The sequence below is a fragment of the Aulonocara stuartgranti genome, assembly GCF_965226115.1.
Source record: "Aulonocara stuartgranti genome assembly, chromosome: 19".
NCBI classification, from domain to species: Eukaryota; Metazoa; Chordata; class Actinopteri; order Cichliformes; family Cichlidae; genus Aulonocara; species Aulonocara stuartgranti.
The window spans coordinates 20,282,839-20,297,089 of NC_138955.1; the positions used below are offsets into that span (position 1 = coordinate 20,282,839).

The window sequence follows — 14,251 nt, forward strand, 5'->3', positions numbered from 1 at the left end:
TGTTCTTGGCAGCTTGTGCCACGTGCCCCTACACCCCCCCAACCCGCTGCAGATGCTAAAGTATAGCTCCCTACCTAAAGCTTGTTATGCAGCTATTAACAGGGAGCAGAAGTTAAATGTTACGATTACATTTACTGTGCAGTCATTTCAAATACAAACCGCTTTTCTCTGAAAATTCTCCTTTTTTTTTTAGGGAAATCCTGGAAATCCAGGTGTTCCAGGAATAACAGGAAAACCAGGAAAACCAGGAGATCTAGGAAGTCCAGTACGTACTGAATAACGTGGCACAAATATAGGGGTCCAGGACGTGGTACGCTTGTTCTCATGTTGTTCCTCTCATTAACAGGGACCTGTTGGCCTTAAAGGAGAGAAAGGAGAGAGGGTGCGTATCATCTTCTCATCGCTGTTTTGTAATGCTTTAGGAAACAATCGCTTCATGACAACATCTTTGTTTTCCAGGGAGATTTTGCATCCCAGAACATGATGCGCTCCATTGCCCGACAAGTTTGTGAACAGCTTGTGAACAGTGAGTCAAATGTTTCATATAACTCTGGGAATTTATCTTAAATGATATTTCTGTCCTAAATCTCTTTGATGCGTCCTCTTTGTTTGAAGGTCAGATGAGCAGAGTCGACATGCTGCTCAACCAGATTCCTTCCGGATATCGTAGCAACACTCCTGGACCACCTGGGCCTCCGGGCCCTCCTGGCAACACGGGATCCCGCGGAGAGCCCGGACAGCCTGGCCGAACTGGTTTCACTGGAAACCCTGGTTTACCTGGAAATCAAGGAGAAAGAGGTGCGATACCAACTCTGTGGTTTATTCACAATTCCAAGCAAACACTTTAATCAAGAGTCACCTCAGTTGTGTTTCATAGACACCCTGAACATTTCTCCTTTTTGCCAGATATGAGAACTTGTTTTCATTTGTTTGAAAGTGAGTTCTACTCTTTAATGTTTCTGTAGGTTTGCCAGGAGATAAAGGAGAGCGAGGGACTCCAGGAACCGGTATCAGAGGACAAAGAGGTCCAAGTGGACCACCAGGTAACACAATTCATCTTTTTGAAGTGAAGTAGGCCATAGCGAGAAGAAAACGAGCTGCTTTAAGCTTGTTTTCTGTTGAACATTGTTCTCCAGCAGCTGCAGACAGTCTGCTGCTCTCCCACTGTTCAAATTTACAACTCGATCCTGACTCTAACACAGTTTCGCCGTGACAGCCTTTTCCAACCTTCTTGGTGGACCTTTCTAGGACCGAGTACTCCCACTGGCCCCATTAAAACGACACATTTCAGCAAGAGGCTGAAATTTACCTACAGTAACTGTGGCTCAGGATCTTTGGTTTGGGCAGCTGCGCTACATAAATTTTTTTGGAGAGGCCCCAAACATTTTCCCAATTCTTTCCTTTCTTAAAGATTTATGTGATGTGTGCATATTAGACATCTACAAAGACATCCACGGTAAATGGAAAAAGAATTTCCACATGTGATGTTCAGACAGCACCCAGGACGTCTTTAGACTGTGTTGCAGTTCAAGAAAAAGAGAAAATGTCATTAGTTTGAATGAGCTTGTAGTTTTCTTTAGGTGAAAATGAGATCTGGTGTGCGGCTTATAAAAGTGCTCGAGAAAGTTTCCGTTCCCTTGGGAAGTGATTCCTCAACAACAGGAACCTCCTATTGATGTCTACCCCACACCGAACACTGACATCTCTGTTTCTGTGAATGAATTGAGAAACAACTAGGAAGTCCACGCTGATGACTCACACGCACTGTGTATGTGTGTGGGTGTGAGTGGGGGGGTCAGATTGTTGTACAATGAGCTTTCTTTAGTGGCTTCATTGACAACACATGGGCTCACTTAAAGGAGAGAAAAAAGAGGGGGGAAAATTCCACCGTGAGTTTTGCTGTCTAGACAGACGGGGCCGGGGTGATTCCAAACAGCCCAGACTGCATCCCTCTCTTTAATTGAGCCACTGAAAAGTTGAAATTACAGTTCTGCTGCCCTGTGAACCCCCACCGTTTCCACAGACGGGTTGCGGATGATGTCAGTGGGGTTTTGTGCTTAGCTGTAGAGACTCCCTGCTCAGGTTGGCTTCACTCGCCTTCTCGCTCCCATTTGCAGGGCCACCCGGAGAGTCACGAACCGGATCCCCGGGGCCTTCTGGCTCCGCTGGGCCTCGTGGCCCTCCAGGTCGTCAGGGCACTTCAGGCGTGAGGGGACCACCGGGACCACCTGGGTACTGCGACTCCTCTCAGTGTGTTGGCATTCCTTACAACGGACAAGGTTACACAGGTACGCTTGATGCGCTGTAGGTCCTGCATGGTGCTACATCAGAGGAAACTCCAAGTGTATGCACGATTATTAGACTGGCAGCTCATTGGACAAATTCAATGGATGGAGGTATGAATGCAGCAGAGTGTTGATATCGGAATAAAACTATTAGTTTTGTTCCCTGGGATTCGTTTTCAGTTACTCATGCTGCTCTGTTGAGCTTTGTTGGTTTGCGTGTGACAAATTTTCAAAAATAGCAACTTTTGAAGAAGCGGTCAAATAATTTGTAACTTGTATATTTAAATACCTCCATACATTTAATGTCCAGGTTTGAAACTGGCATGTAAAGCATTCTAGCTATTGGTCAAATGAGATGCTTTTTACTTTGTTCCACAGAAAACTCACACCTTGTTTGAACTATTTTCAGGTTTTGCATAGTAAACGTTCTAAGTCAACTGTGCTGCTTACACTTTGAAGTCCCGTTTCTGAGATGTTTGGCCGTTTGCTATGGGGCATGTAAGGATAAATCGCCACGGACATGATTATTGAACATTTAAAAAGAAAAAAAAAAAACACGAATGGAGCGGACTAACATCATCTCACAGCTACAAGCTACGGTGATGGCAACCTGCTGGTCTGTTTGCATCTTGAACCACAAACCGTTGGGAGATAGAAAGCAGAGACTGAGCACTTCTACAGAGGAAGGAGCATGTACAAATACCACCCAAAACAAGTACTAACATAGAGGAGCGTTAATGTAGAGGTGACACGTGTAAATAAAACTAATGTTTTGCCTTGTAAATGATTGTATGAAACGAGACATTTCACTAAAAATCAAGTTAACATCTGTATTGAGCTCGTGCCTTGTAACCCTCTGCTTACTTACATCAGCATAACCCCTGTTTATGACGCCTGAGTGCCCTAAACAGCTCTGGTCCAGACTGAAGCATGTTTCATTTGTACTTTTTAATCATCGTGCTCTTTGTGTACATTGGTGAAAATGGTGCTAAATGTTGCTTTCCTGCTATTTCCATTTGTCTTTTATAGTATCAGCTGGTTATGTTACTATGTCTTTTTTATTCAATATCTTGTTGGGTTTTATTGTAAATGTCATCACAGCTTTTAAAACTTCTTTTTGTTACTTTAGAGAGAAGCAGTTTGACACAGGGCATTTTTTAAAGTCCACAGTGCAATATAATTTAAAATTGTGCATGTGAAAAGTTGCAGAAGCAGCCCGTTTTTTGATTGGCCATCCTCAATATGTTTCTAGCCAACCAGTACCCACCTGAACCCGAAGTAGTGAATATACCTGTGGAGCCAGCTGGAGAGTTTGAGACACGAAACCCCAGAGGAAAGCGATCGCTACCACAGGACAATACAGAAACACTAGCATCATAGCTACGTTAAGGAGCGGTCAGAAAGTCTACTATTGAATAACTTACAGGAACACTTAAGTGAGGATGAAGCGATATCCAGAGCAAAACTAGTACTTATATGGGTTTGATACCCCTGGCTATAATGAACATATATTTTTTTTTGATGTGACAAACTTTAGGAAGATGAATACAAATGTACATGTTACAAACCTGTGTGCTTGCCAAGTGTCTGCTTGTAATATAACCGCAAGTGTTAATCGGGCTTCAGTGCACTAATCGTGTAAAATCCCGTCCAGAGATGTACATCGTGTATGTTTTTGAACACTTTCCATCTACCCATGTCGTTTTCAGTAAGTACTGCCGTTTCAGTTAAAAAACATCGCCCCTGTGACATTGTGACCAATTTGTAAACCCGCTGACATTCTGACTCTTTGTAACAAGCAGCATTTCTTTTTAAATATTTTGTTTTCTTACCAAAGGTGGAATTGCATAATTGTGCTGTATATTTACTGAGGATTTCTAAGGCAGAATATAGTTGTCATTTCCTATCGATGCAGTTTCAATTTGGTTGCAAGACTATGGACATAGGATTGCTATTTTCATGTTTTAACTGCACATTTTGTGAATTCCACACAGCCTTATTTTCTTATTTATTTCTGAAACGAAAGAGGCATTTTTCAATAAAACTACTGAAAATGTAACAGTTGTTTGAGCTTTCTTATCGTTTTTCTATAAACTGAACTTTGAGTCAGAAACGTCAAAGGTCTGAGCCGCAGCTGCTGTCTGTTCGAAATTCCTCTAGATGTTTATTTGAGCGACAGAACCTGTTTTTCCTCAACATGAGACTTTCAGGAAAAGACTTTGAAGAGGAAAACTTTATTTATTTTGACAGCTAAAGATATTTTGAGCCTGTCAAGACAACGAGAAGAGAAAGAAAGAAAGAAAGAGCTTTCTCAACTTCTGAGCTACTTCACAGTCTTTGACATGAAACCGCTTGGCTTTTATCCTATCAGACTGCAACAATTAAGCTTAGAGATCCATAAGGAAACAATGTAGTGGTAACTGGGCCAATACCAGCACTGGAAAAACCCAAAGATTTATGCCCTTCAAGCATGTCTAATGGTGAAATAAGAGACGTATGAGGTAAGCAACAACTGACAAGTTTCTGTTTGTTGTGATAAAGGGAAAGCATGTCTGAGGAGGGGTTCTGCACAAATGCCACAGATAAGAGCTGCGAGTAATGTCCCGAGGTCAAGCTCGGCAACACAAACGTGGAAACATTCCACTCTGGATGTGTCTTACCTTTATTTCCTGATGATAAGTGCATGAAGGTGTAAAACAGCTGCTACATGTTACACAAAGGCTTAAGTGAAAGGACCCACAGCTGATGGTTCTCACTGCTTTAGTTATCACATGATTTCTCTATTAAGCCCCTCCCCTTTTTATTTTATAGTACTTACAGACATGTTTACTGCGACATATGGAAATGTATCCACACCTGTTTTTACGCCATACAGAGTTCACACTGCGTTTCAACATACAGCAAACACATTATCATCTCAACATCATTCGACGACGCCGTCCAAGCAAACTCTGAGGCTACATTTGCCCCCATTTTTCCACCACATCCAAACGATACCGCGTTTCCCCCCAAACTTACTGATGCCTCACTGTAATCCACCTGGTCTGGTTGAGTTTGATGGCAATCCAGCGTCCATCTGTGTTCACTTTGTGGCCAGAGTTTCAAGTGGGCTGTTCTAGCGGTTGTTACGCACTTCTGTTTTATCTCTGGATGTCCTCTTGAAAAACAGCAAACAAAGCACTTTTTCGGCTACAGTGGGAAGAAATATTTGTAATCTTATGTAGCATTTTATGACTTCAGGGAAAAGGTTTTGGAAAATGTACATATTTGCTGAAAGGATGAACAGCAAAGCTGAGACTTCTCATACACTCTCCAAGCTCTTTAAAACATATCTGTTCATCTGAACACTTCACGTCCTCACTTTAGGTTTGACAGCGTTTTAGTAGGTAAGCTGAAAGGCTTGGATGTGAATTGAGCTGCGGTTTGGGGAAGGCCTCGAAGGGGCTCCCGGGCCTGGCAGATCCCCGTGTTATAAATACAAGTGAAGAAGTTAAACAATTGATAAGTGGAGGGAGGGTGGGGCACGTGAATGAGAACAAACAGCTTGTAGAACTGGGGAACAAAAAAGATGAGAACTGGAAGGAGCATGTTTGGAGGTCCTGCTCCTGAAATTCTGATACTTCATCTCCAAAACAAGTTTTACCATAGAGATTGAAAATGTGACGTCATTCAGGGGTAAAACCGCAAAGAATTCTGGGAACTCGTGGCAAGAGGTACTAGCGCACGCAGGCTTTCAATTGAAATCAGTTACACAGCGATAAAAAGAAACACAAAAAATGGCAAGAAGCTGTTGTATTCTTGACTGCAATAGCCGGTCGCATGACAGCCACGGGAAGCCGACGGGTAAAGAGATCGGTTGTTATCGGATTACGTCGTGGAAGAGATATTGTTCGAGCCATGTTTCCGAAGTAACAAAGAGGCGACGGATGGCCTGGATTGCAGCCATTCAAAGACAAAATATAACGTCCCAGAACACTCCAGCTCACATGTTAGTCTGCTCCAAGCATTCCCACAAAGGTCAGTGTTTTGTTGTAGTTAATACGTCATTTTTCTTAACATAATTGGTGATATAGTGTTGCACACTTGGACAAATGACACTTCCAGGCGTGCATGAGTTCAGAATCGTTCTCTTTACTTGCTCTTTTGCAACTGCAAATACAAAACACAAGCACTTCAGTTCAGCGTAGCTGCGCTCTGCAGGCTATCTGTGCAGTAGAACACACAGGACCCCAAGGCTGCCCGATTCAGTGCCTGCGTGAGCCCGAAGCTGCCCGTTTCAGTGCCTGCGTGAGCACCACCCGTGGGAATCATCATTGATCAGAGTATCCTAGCTATATTGCCAGTTATCACAGTATGTGTCAGAAATAGTAATACAGAACTGAACGCATAACATAACAATGATAAGAATGCATGAGATTATGGGGGGGGGGGGCGATATCTATTACAATATTTCCATCTGTGCCCACCCATTACATGAGTCCCACACTCTCTCCCCTCCAAAAATGAATGTCATCCTGACATTAGAGATTTTTTCCAGAATGCATGTCTTCAACAGAAGGTTACAGCAGTAGCTTCACTGGGAGTCAGCCTCTCAAGATACGTTCTGTCCGGTAACAGTCTTTGGCATGACATACATCTCCCCCTTCATGTCATGTACCAGCAACAGACACTACTGGCCAGGCAATGTCTGTAAAGTCTCTCCGCCACTCAGGCGTGCTCTGTATCCGGCTGAAGGTGTAGACCTATCACTCTACCATGTAACCTTTTACACAGACACACATTTACTGCTGTATATCTCACATACAAGCCAGTATCTCTCTATGTGTAGCTAGTCTGGTTCTGGTATTCCCTGTTTAACTCATGTGAACTATTAAACAAATACATGCAGTTGTTGCTCTGTCAAATTAGCTCTTTTTAACATTTGCTACTGTGAACACTTCCCTTTCTGTTTAAACTGTCACCACAGTAAACTCAACATGTGACAATGAACTTAGTTTTTTCCTCTTAGCTGTGGACATCACTTGTGTCTGTTTATGACTGATGGCTGACCTAAGGTGTCATACGTGAATGTCTTGGGTGGATTTCTGCATCGGAAAGGATACTTTCTTGTGGGAACTGGCTGTGAGTTGGGCTCTCCCTCGTCTTCTTCATCAGATGACGACACCTGTCCTTGACTTCTTCTGTTCTCCTCCCCAGACAGCTCACTTCGCCCTGCCTCTTCCTCCTCTGCACTTGACTCCAGTCCACCTTTTCCACCCTCGTCTAGGCACTCGCTGCTGACACCACCACTTGACAGTTCTCCGTTAGCTTCTTCTGGCTGGAACTCCTCTGCCCTCAGCTGACTCCTGATCTGGGTGGGTGATTCCGCAGCTTGTGTGGTGATAATTCCCCAGTCACCCTCATCCTCTGAACCGCTGTCGTGGTCACTCTCCTGCTGCTTTTCTTGGGTCTTTCCTTTTCTTTGTTGTTTGGCATCCTCCTTCCCATTCTTGTTTTTCTCCAGCTTCTCCTCCTGGACGGGGAGAAAGTCACAGGGCAGTAGGAGGTTCCTGTGCAGAACTCTCACTTTCCCTGGTCCTCTCTCTGGCTGTACGGCATAGACAGGGCTATCTTTGTGCTTTCTTTCTAACACGACATGTACTCGCTCCTCCCAGTAAGACCTTAGCTTTCCGGGCCCACCCCGATCTCTGAAGTTCCGTACTAGCACCCGACATCCCGGTTGCAGTTCCACTCCATGAGCCTTCCGATCATACTGCTTTTTCGCTCTGTTCCTCTCTTTCTGGGCTGTTTCTGATGCCAGTCTGTATGCCTCTTGCATCCTACTTCTCCACTTACGGACGTAATCACTGTGAGAAGTACTCTGGTCACCTGGAACCAGGCCAAACATGATGTCCACTGGTAGGCGGGGGTTTCTGCCATAGAGAAGATAATATGGGGCATATCCTGTTGCTTCACTGCGTGTGCAGTTATACGCATGCACCACTTTGCTCAAGGAGTTTTTCCAGTCCGCCTTGGCTTCCTCTGTCAGGCTCCTCAACATGGAAAGGAGTGTCCGATTAAATCTCTCCACCTGGCCGTTCCCCGCTGCATGGTAAGGTGTTGTGCGTGACCCCTGGATTCCACAGTACTTTTCCAGGGTGGCAAACAGCTGGTTCTCAAACTCCCTTCCCTGATCATGGTGTAACTGGGCAGGGAATCCAAATTTGAGCACAAAATCTCCAAAGATCTTTTCTGCCGCTGTTCTTGCTGACTTGTTGGTGCATGCATATGCCTGTGCAAACCGGGTGAAATGATCCATCACGACTAGGATGTACTCATATCCTCCTTTACAACTCTCCAGATGCAGGAAGTCTATTGAGACCATCTCAAAAGGGTATGTGGTGACAATGTTGACCAGCGGTGCTCTGTCTGGTTTGCCGGGACGTTTCCGTTTCAAGCAACTGCACACCTTAGTCACATAATGTTCCACATGTCTTTGCATATGTGGCCAATAGAATCGATCACGGACCAAGGCGAGTGTCCGCTCCACTCCGAGATGTCCCATTTCCTCATGGAGCTCCTTGTACACCAGCTGATGGAATTTTTTGGGTAACACTAGCTGAGCTCGCGCAGCTGATTTCCTGTACAGGATGTCATCTTTGTCGAGGTACAGCTTACTCTTTTCCCGGCTTAGAACGGAAGTGTCTTCCCCCCTGTCTCTTCCTCTCCAAGGGGGCCATTTTCCTGTCATAACACATTCTCGCACCCTGCCAATGACTGGATCATCCTCCTGTGCTTTCTTTAGTGTCTCTTTGGAGATCTGTGTCACTGGGGCCATTACTCGTTCAAGCTCTACATCAGCACATGCTGTGGTTATGGTAGCTGGACACATCCATGGCTCATCTTCATGGGCTTTCAACTGAAGCACCTCTGTCGCAGGGGTGATTACCTCTGGTTTCATTTCCTGCGAGCATGTGCGCATGTACTCCTCCATGTCTAGCGGCATTCGTGATAAACCATCAGCATCGCCATTAGCCCTTCCCGGCCGATACTTGATTGAGAAGTTAAAATCGGCTAGCTCAGCAACCCACCGGTGTGTTGTAGCATTTAGCTTCGCTGTAGTCAGGACATAGGTCAACGGATTGTTATCTGTATACACTGTGAACGAAGGTGCGTAGTACAGATACTCCCGAAACCTCTCACAGATTGCCCACTTCATTGCTAGAAACTCTAGCTTTCCAGAGTGGAGGTGGTAGTTGGTTTCTGGAGCTGTTAGAGTTCTCGACCCATACCCAATGACAACCAGTTGGCCCTGCTGTCTCTGGTACAGGACTGCACCAAGCCCTTCTTGAGAGGCATCACAGTGCAGCACAAATGGCCTTTCGAAGTCAGGGTATGCCAGGAGTGGTGGACTCAGCAGGTGTTCTATCAGTTGGCATAGCACTGCCTGGTGTTGTTCTGTCCATGTGATTGGCTGGCTTGAGTGGCGTTGGTCTGCTTTTTTCCGCTGTCCTTTGTGCTTTGTTACCGTTGATCTTCTGTCAGTAATCACTTGACTCTTTCCGATCGATAGCAGCTGGTATAGTGGCTTGGCAGTGCGTGAGAAGTTTGGAATGTAGGGGCGGTAGTATGACAGGAAACCTAGCATTTTCCTTAGGTCTCCCACAGTCTCAGGTTTGCGGTTTTTTAGTGCTTGCACTGGTGCCAATTCAGCAGGGTCCATGCAGTAGCCATCTTTGGATACAATTTTTCCCAAGAATTTCACCTTGTCCTTGAACACTTCACACTTTTTGGGGGTTAGCTTCACCCCGTGCTCTTGGTAGCGGCGCAGGACCTCCCTCAGATCACGCAGGTGGTCCTCAAATGATCTGCTGTGGACCAAATTGTCATCCAGATATGGCTGAGATATTTCATCCCTCAAGCCTGCCAGGCACTCTTCCATACTGCGCTGGAACTCTGCTGGAGCCGAGGACAAACCAAAGGGAATCCTTACCCACTCATATAAGCCCCAAGGTGTGATGAAGGCTGTGAGGGGTCTGCTACTCTCCTCCAGGAAACCCTGGTGGTACGCCTTGCCCTGGTCCAACACTGAGAACCATGCACTCCCAGTCAGGCTGTTTAGCATGTCTTGAACACGAGGGATGGGGTGACGGTCAGGAATGGATTTCCGGTTTAACTCACGGTAATCCACGCAGAGACGCAGACTTCCATCCTTCTTGCGCACACAGACGATGGGCGATGAGTAGGGGGAACGGGATTTCTGAATCCATCCTCTATTCAACAGGTCCTCCAAATACTCCTTCACCTCCTTGTGGAGTGGCTTGGGGACTGAGATGTATGTGCGTCTTACTGGGGTTGTGTCATTCAATCTGATCTTTAACTGCAGGGAGGGGATGCATCCCACATCGCTCTCATCTTTTGAAAATGCAGCACACTCATCACGCAGGACTTTTCTCACCTGCTCCTGCTGGTCTGGGGTCAGGTGATCAACTGACACCGGTGGGTCCCATAAATCTTGGCTGCATCTGCCCACCTCTTCATACTCCCCTTTGTGCTGTTCTGGGGCGCTGATGGTGCTCCCTGTGTTTTCACTAGCACACGTCAACTTGCCCATGTTTTCAGCACTTACTGGTCTTACGTCTACTGGGTAAATAGCCTTCACTTGCTGTAGCCGTCCCAACACTGCATGAGGGAGGAGGGTGATGTCATGGCTGCTGCCATTCGTGACTGGAATAACCACCCTGGACCGGGTTCCCCTCTGCAGTCCAATGACAGTTTCATTCAGGTTAACCCCCTCTGGTAGTTTTGAAATGTCCTCTGGTTCAAAAAGAACCTCCTGTTTCAGGCGAAGGGGACCTGTCCTCACACTGCACTTAACCTCCCTGCTTTGTCCCGCTGGAATCACTATCTTTTGCCTCCCAACTTTCACCACACCCTCCTCGTCGCTTTTGTGGCAGCGCTGCACGATGTTAATTAGCACTTCCGCTTTCTTACAATCAATCGAGAAGGCTTCCCTTACCACCGCAGGTGTAACGTCTGGATGCTGCTCCATTCCATCCTTCACAAAATGCTCAATCACATTATAGCCAATGATGGGTGGCTCTGCTACTCCTGGTTCTTTTGAGACAAGCACGGGGACAACTAGCTCTGGCTGTGGATCTCTAGTTGACCCCAGTCTAAATTTTAGCTCAACCCAACCTGCGAAGGGTATGGGTGTTTGGTTCGCTGCTTTGCCCACCAGAGCCTCATCCTCACCTAGGAGTTCACTTGTGCTTCTCAGTTGGATATGTGGAAAGCAGGACTTCCTCCAGTTCTCATTAATGATAGTCACCTGTGAGCCTGTATCCCACAATGCTTGTGTTTCTACACCTTCAAAGAAACAATCCACCATACACTTCTTCCCGATCAGGGCTCTCAGCTTAGCCTGACAGCGTAGTGAGAGATGACTGGCATACGTGGCACCCACAGTCTCTTTAGCCTTGCCACTCTGCTCTAATTCTGCCTCCAGCTGTCTTATCCGATTCCAAAGCAGTTCATGCAACTTGTCATCTGCTTCAGCATGGATGGGAATTAATGATTTGGGAGGGGCGATGGTCTGGATTCCCACTTGAGTGCTCTCCGATCTTTCTGCTGCCCCCCTTCGCCCTCTACAGCCTCTGGAGAGGTGTCCTGGCTGGCCACACTTGAAGCAGTGTTCACACCCTTCATTGGTTCCCTGCTCCTGGCATGCCTTACATCCCCTCCTCCCACTGGTTCTTAGTGGGCGAGTGGGGCCTTGAGGGGTGGTGATGCTCCTCCTTAATTCAGCCATCTCCTCTCTCAGCAGCCTGACCGCTTCATGCAGCTCCGACTCTCGGGAAGCAGCTACAACAGGTGTTCTGCGGTTCTTGGGTTTCACCACTTCAGCTGATTGCTCTTGAGTCCCCAACCTAGTTTCGGCTACACCCAGACCCAATTGACTGGCTGGCCTTTCCGTCTGGAGTTCATTTACTTTCACAGATTTGCTGCCTGTAGTTTTCTTTTGCTTCAATTGTCTTTCTGATTCAACACTAGCTGCTTCATTCATCTTATCAATGAGGATTTCATCTGTCACCCGAGGGTCATCCAGATAGGGCTTGAGCTGAAACTTGATAGGGTCACTCAGTAGCCCAGTACTGACCGACCTCAAGAATTTCTTCTGGATGAGCTCAGGGCTGTATTGTTCATTGGACCCCGTGTCTTCCGATGCAAGCAGCAGCCTCTCTTTTAACTCAATTGCTCTGAAGAGGAAGTTTTGGGGAGACTCACGGCTGTCTTGTGTGACGTTCACTAGTCTGTGATACAAATCTGTGGTGCGATCTTCTTTAAAATGCCCCTTTAATATGGCCTTCAATTGGGGGAGGGTGAGGTCACGTTTTATCTCAAGCATGTCTCTAAGACTCAAACCTGGGCTGACAGACTTCACCACAGCCTCTATAACCTCCGCTTCACTGTGTCCTTTGTTCAGACCTCTGTCAATCTGATGCATCAGGTTGGTGTATGAGAGTCTGTCCTTTTGGCCCTTCTCCCCAATTTGACCACAGATTTTGAATTCCCTCCTTATCGTCACTTCCGAAAGGCGGTTGGCTGCGACAGGAAACACATTTTGTGGGGTGGTTGGTTGATTTGGTGGTGTCCTCTCCACCCTTCCACTCAGCCTCCTAATTTCTTCCTGCAGTGCTTCGCTGTTTCTCTGGAGCTGTGCGTATCTCTCTGCTAAATCAACTTCTTCCCTTATTTCCTGAGCCCCCTGTGGCGAGCTCGTTGGATTTGATCCACTTTCTGTGCTTCTGGAGCTCCCTATCGCTGGGTCGACACTTTCTAACATTTTCTTTAGATAGCAGAGCGCAACATCCTGCTCTTCATCATTAATAACCTTGTCCATCGATTCTGTAATTAATCTTATTAACGCTCGTCTTGTTGTGACATTTCCACTAGGGATTTTAGCTTCAGCACATACCCCTTTGAGTTGGTCGAGTTGTAGGTTCCAGAGTGTCTGGGACACAGTCTCTGCCAGCTCCTCGAGGTCCATCGTGGTTGCTGTAGCCACGCCCCTTCCTTATTTTCATCACGCTGGACACGGCGTTAATAATCCCAGCGGTGCCTCCAAAATTTGTTGCACACTTGGACAAATGACACTTCCAGGCGTGCATGAGTTCAGAATCGTTCTCTTTACTTGCTCTTTTGCAACTGCAAATACAAAACACAAGCACTTCAGTTCAGCGTAGCTGCGCTCTGCAGGCTATCTGTGCAGTAGAACACACAGGACCCCAAGGCTGCCCGATTCAGTGCCTGCGTGAGCCCGAAGCTGCCCGTTTCAGTGCCTGCGTGAGCACCACCCGTGGGAATCATCATTGATCAGAGTATCCTAGCTATATTGCCAGTTATCACAGTATGTGTCAGAAATAGTAATACAGAACTGAACGCATAACATAACAATGATAAGAATGCATGAGATTATGGGGGGGGGGGGGGGGCGATATCTATTACAATACTTCCATCTGTGCCCACCCATTACATGAGTCCCACAATAGGTTACAAGCAAGTCTGGCACTGAACAGAAATTGTCGCTCCTTTGTTTATTGTGCATAAATAGTGAATTGTCCTGACAGAATATTGTGTTTCGCTTCTGTTATTACCATGGTACATTGACAAAAACATATACTTTTATTCACAGGATAAAACAGGTTTTTTTTGTATCACTAATTGCCCAGTACGATTACAGCATGCAGTATTATTGTCACTGCTACATTTCTGTAACGCGTACCAGAAATTATTTCCACTACTAATTAATTACCGTTGAGCTCAAAGGTCCTATTAATAAACTGTTAGCGAATGTGTATTTATGAAGACGATTTGTGAGACTGGTAAACTTACCTTTGTTCATACGATGGTCTTTCGATCTACACGGTGCATTTCAAGGTCCTGTACCCATCCGTCGGTAAACTGTACCTGAGCTTGTTGCAGTG

At 46.0% G+C, this 14,251-nt stretch overlaps 2 protein-coding genes across 8 annotated transcripts in view; both read left to right on the forward strand.

Moving 5' to 3' along the window:
• col12a1a (collagen, type XII, alpha 1a) overlaps window positions 1-4,344 on the forward strand; it is a 52,930-nt gene extending 48,586 nt beyond the window's left edge. For 4 of the 5 annotated variants that reach the window (XM_082517184.1, XM_082517185.1, XM_082517186.1 and 1 more), the window contains 7 exons: window positions 194-265; window positions 347-382; window positions 460-526; window positions 616-798; window positions 966-1,043; window positions 2,118-2,288; window positions 3,538-4,344. In XM_082517184.1, the coding sequence (XP_082373310.1) occupies window positions 194-265; window positions 347-382; window positions 460-526; window positions 616-798; window positions 966-1,043; window positions 2,118-2,288; window positions 3,538-3,665 (735 nt within the window). In that variant the 3' untranslated portion in view covers window positions 3,666-4,344. Of the gene's footprint in view, window positions 1-193; window positions 266-346; window positions 383-459; window positions 527-615; window positions 799-965; window positions 1,044-2,117; window positions 2,289-2,694 lie in introns of all 5 variants that reach the window. The other variant, XM_082517187.1, reaches the window with a different exon arrangement.
• Window positions 4,345-6,101: 1,757 nt separating this feature from the next.
• Window positions 6,102-14,251, forward strand: part of dlgap2a (discs, large homolog-associated protein 2a) — a 341,537-nt gene continuing 333,387 nt past the window's right edge. For 2 of the 3 annotated variants that reach the window (XM_082517189.1, XM_082517200.1), the window contains exon 1: window positions 6,102-6,273. The gene's annotated coding sequence lies outside the window, so the exon portion shown is untranslated. The remainder of the gene's footprint in view (window positions 6,274-14,251) is intronic. The other variant, XM_082517195.1, reaches the window with a different exon arrangement.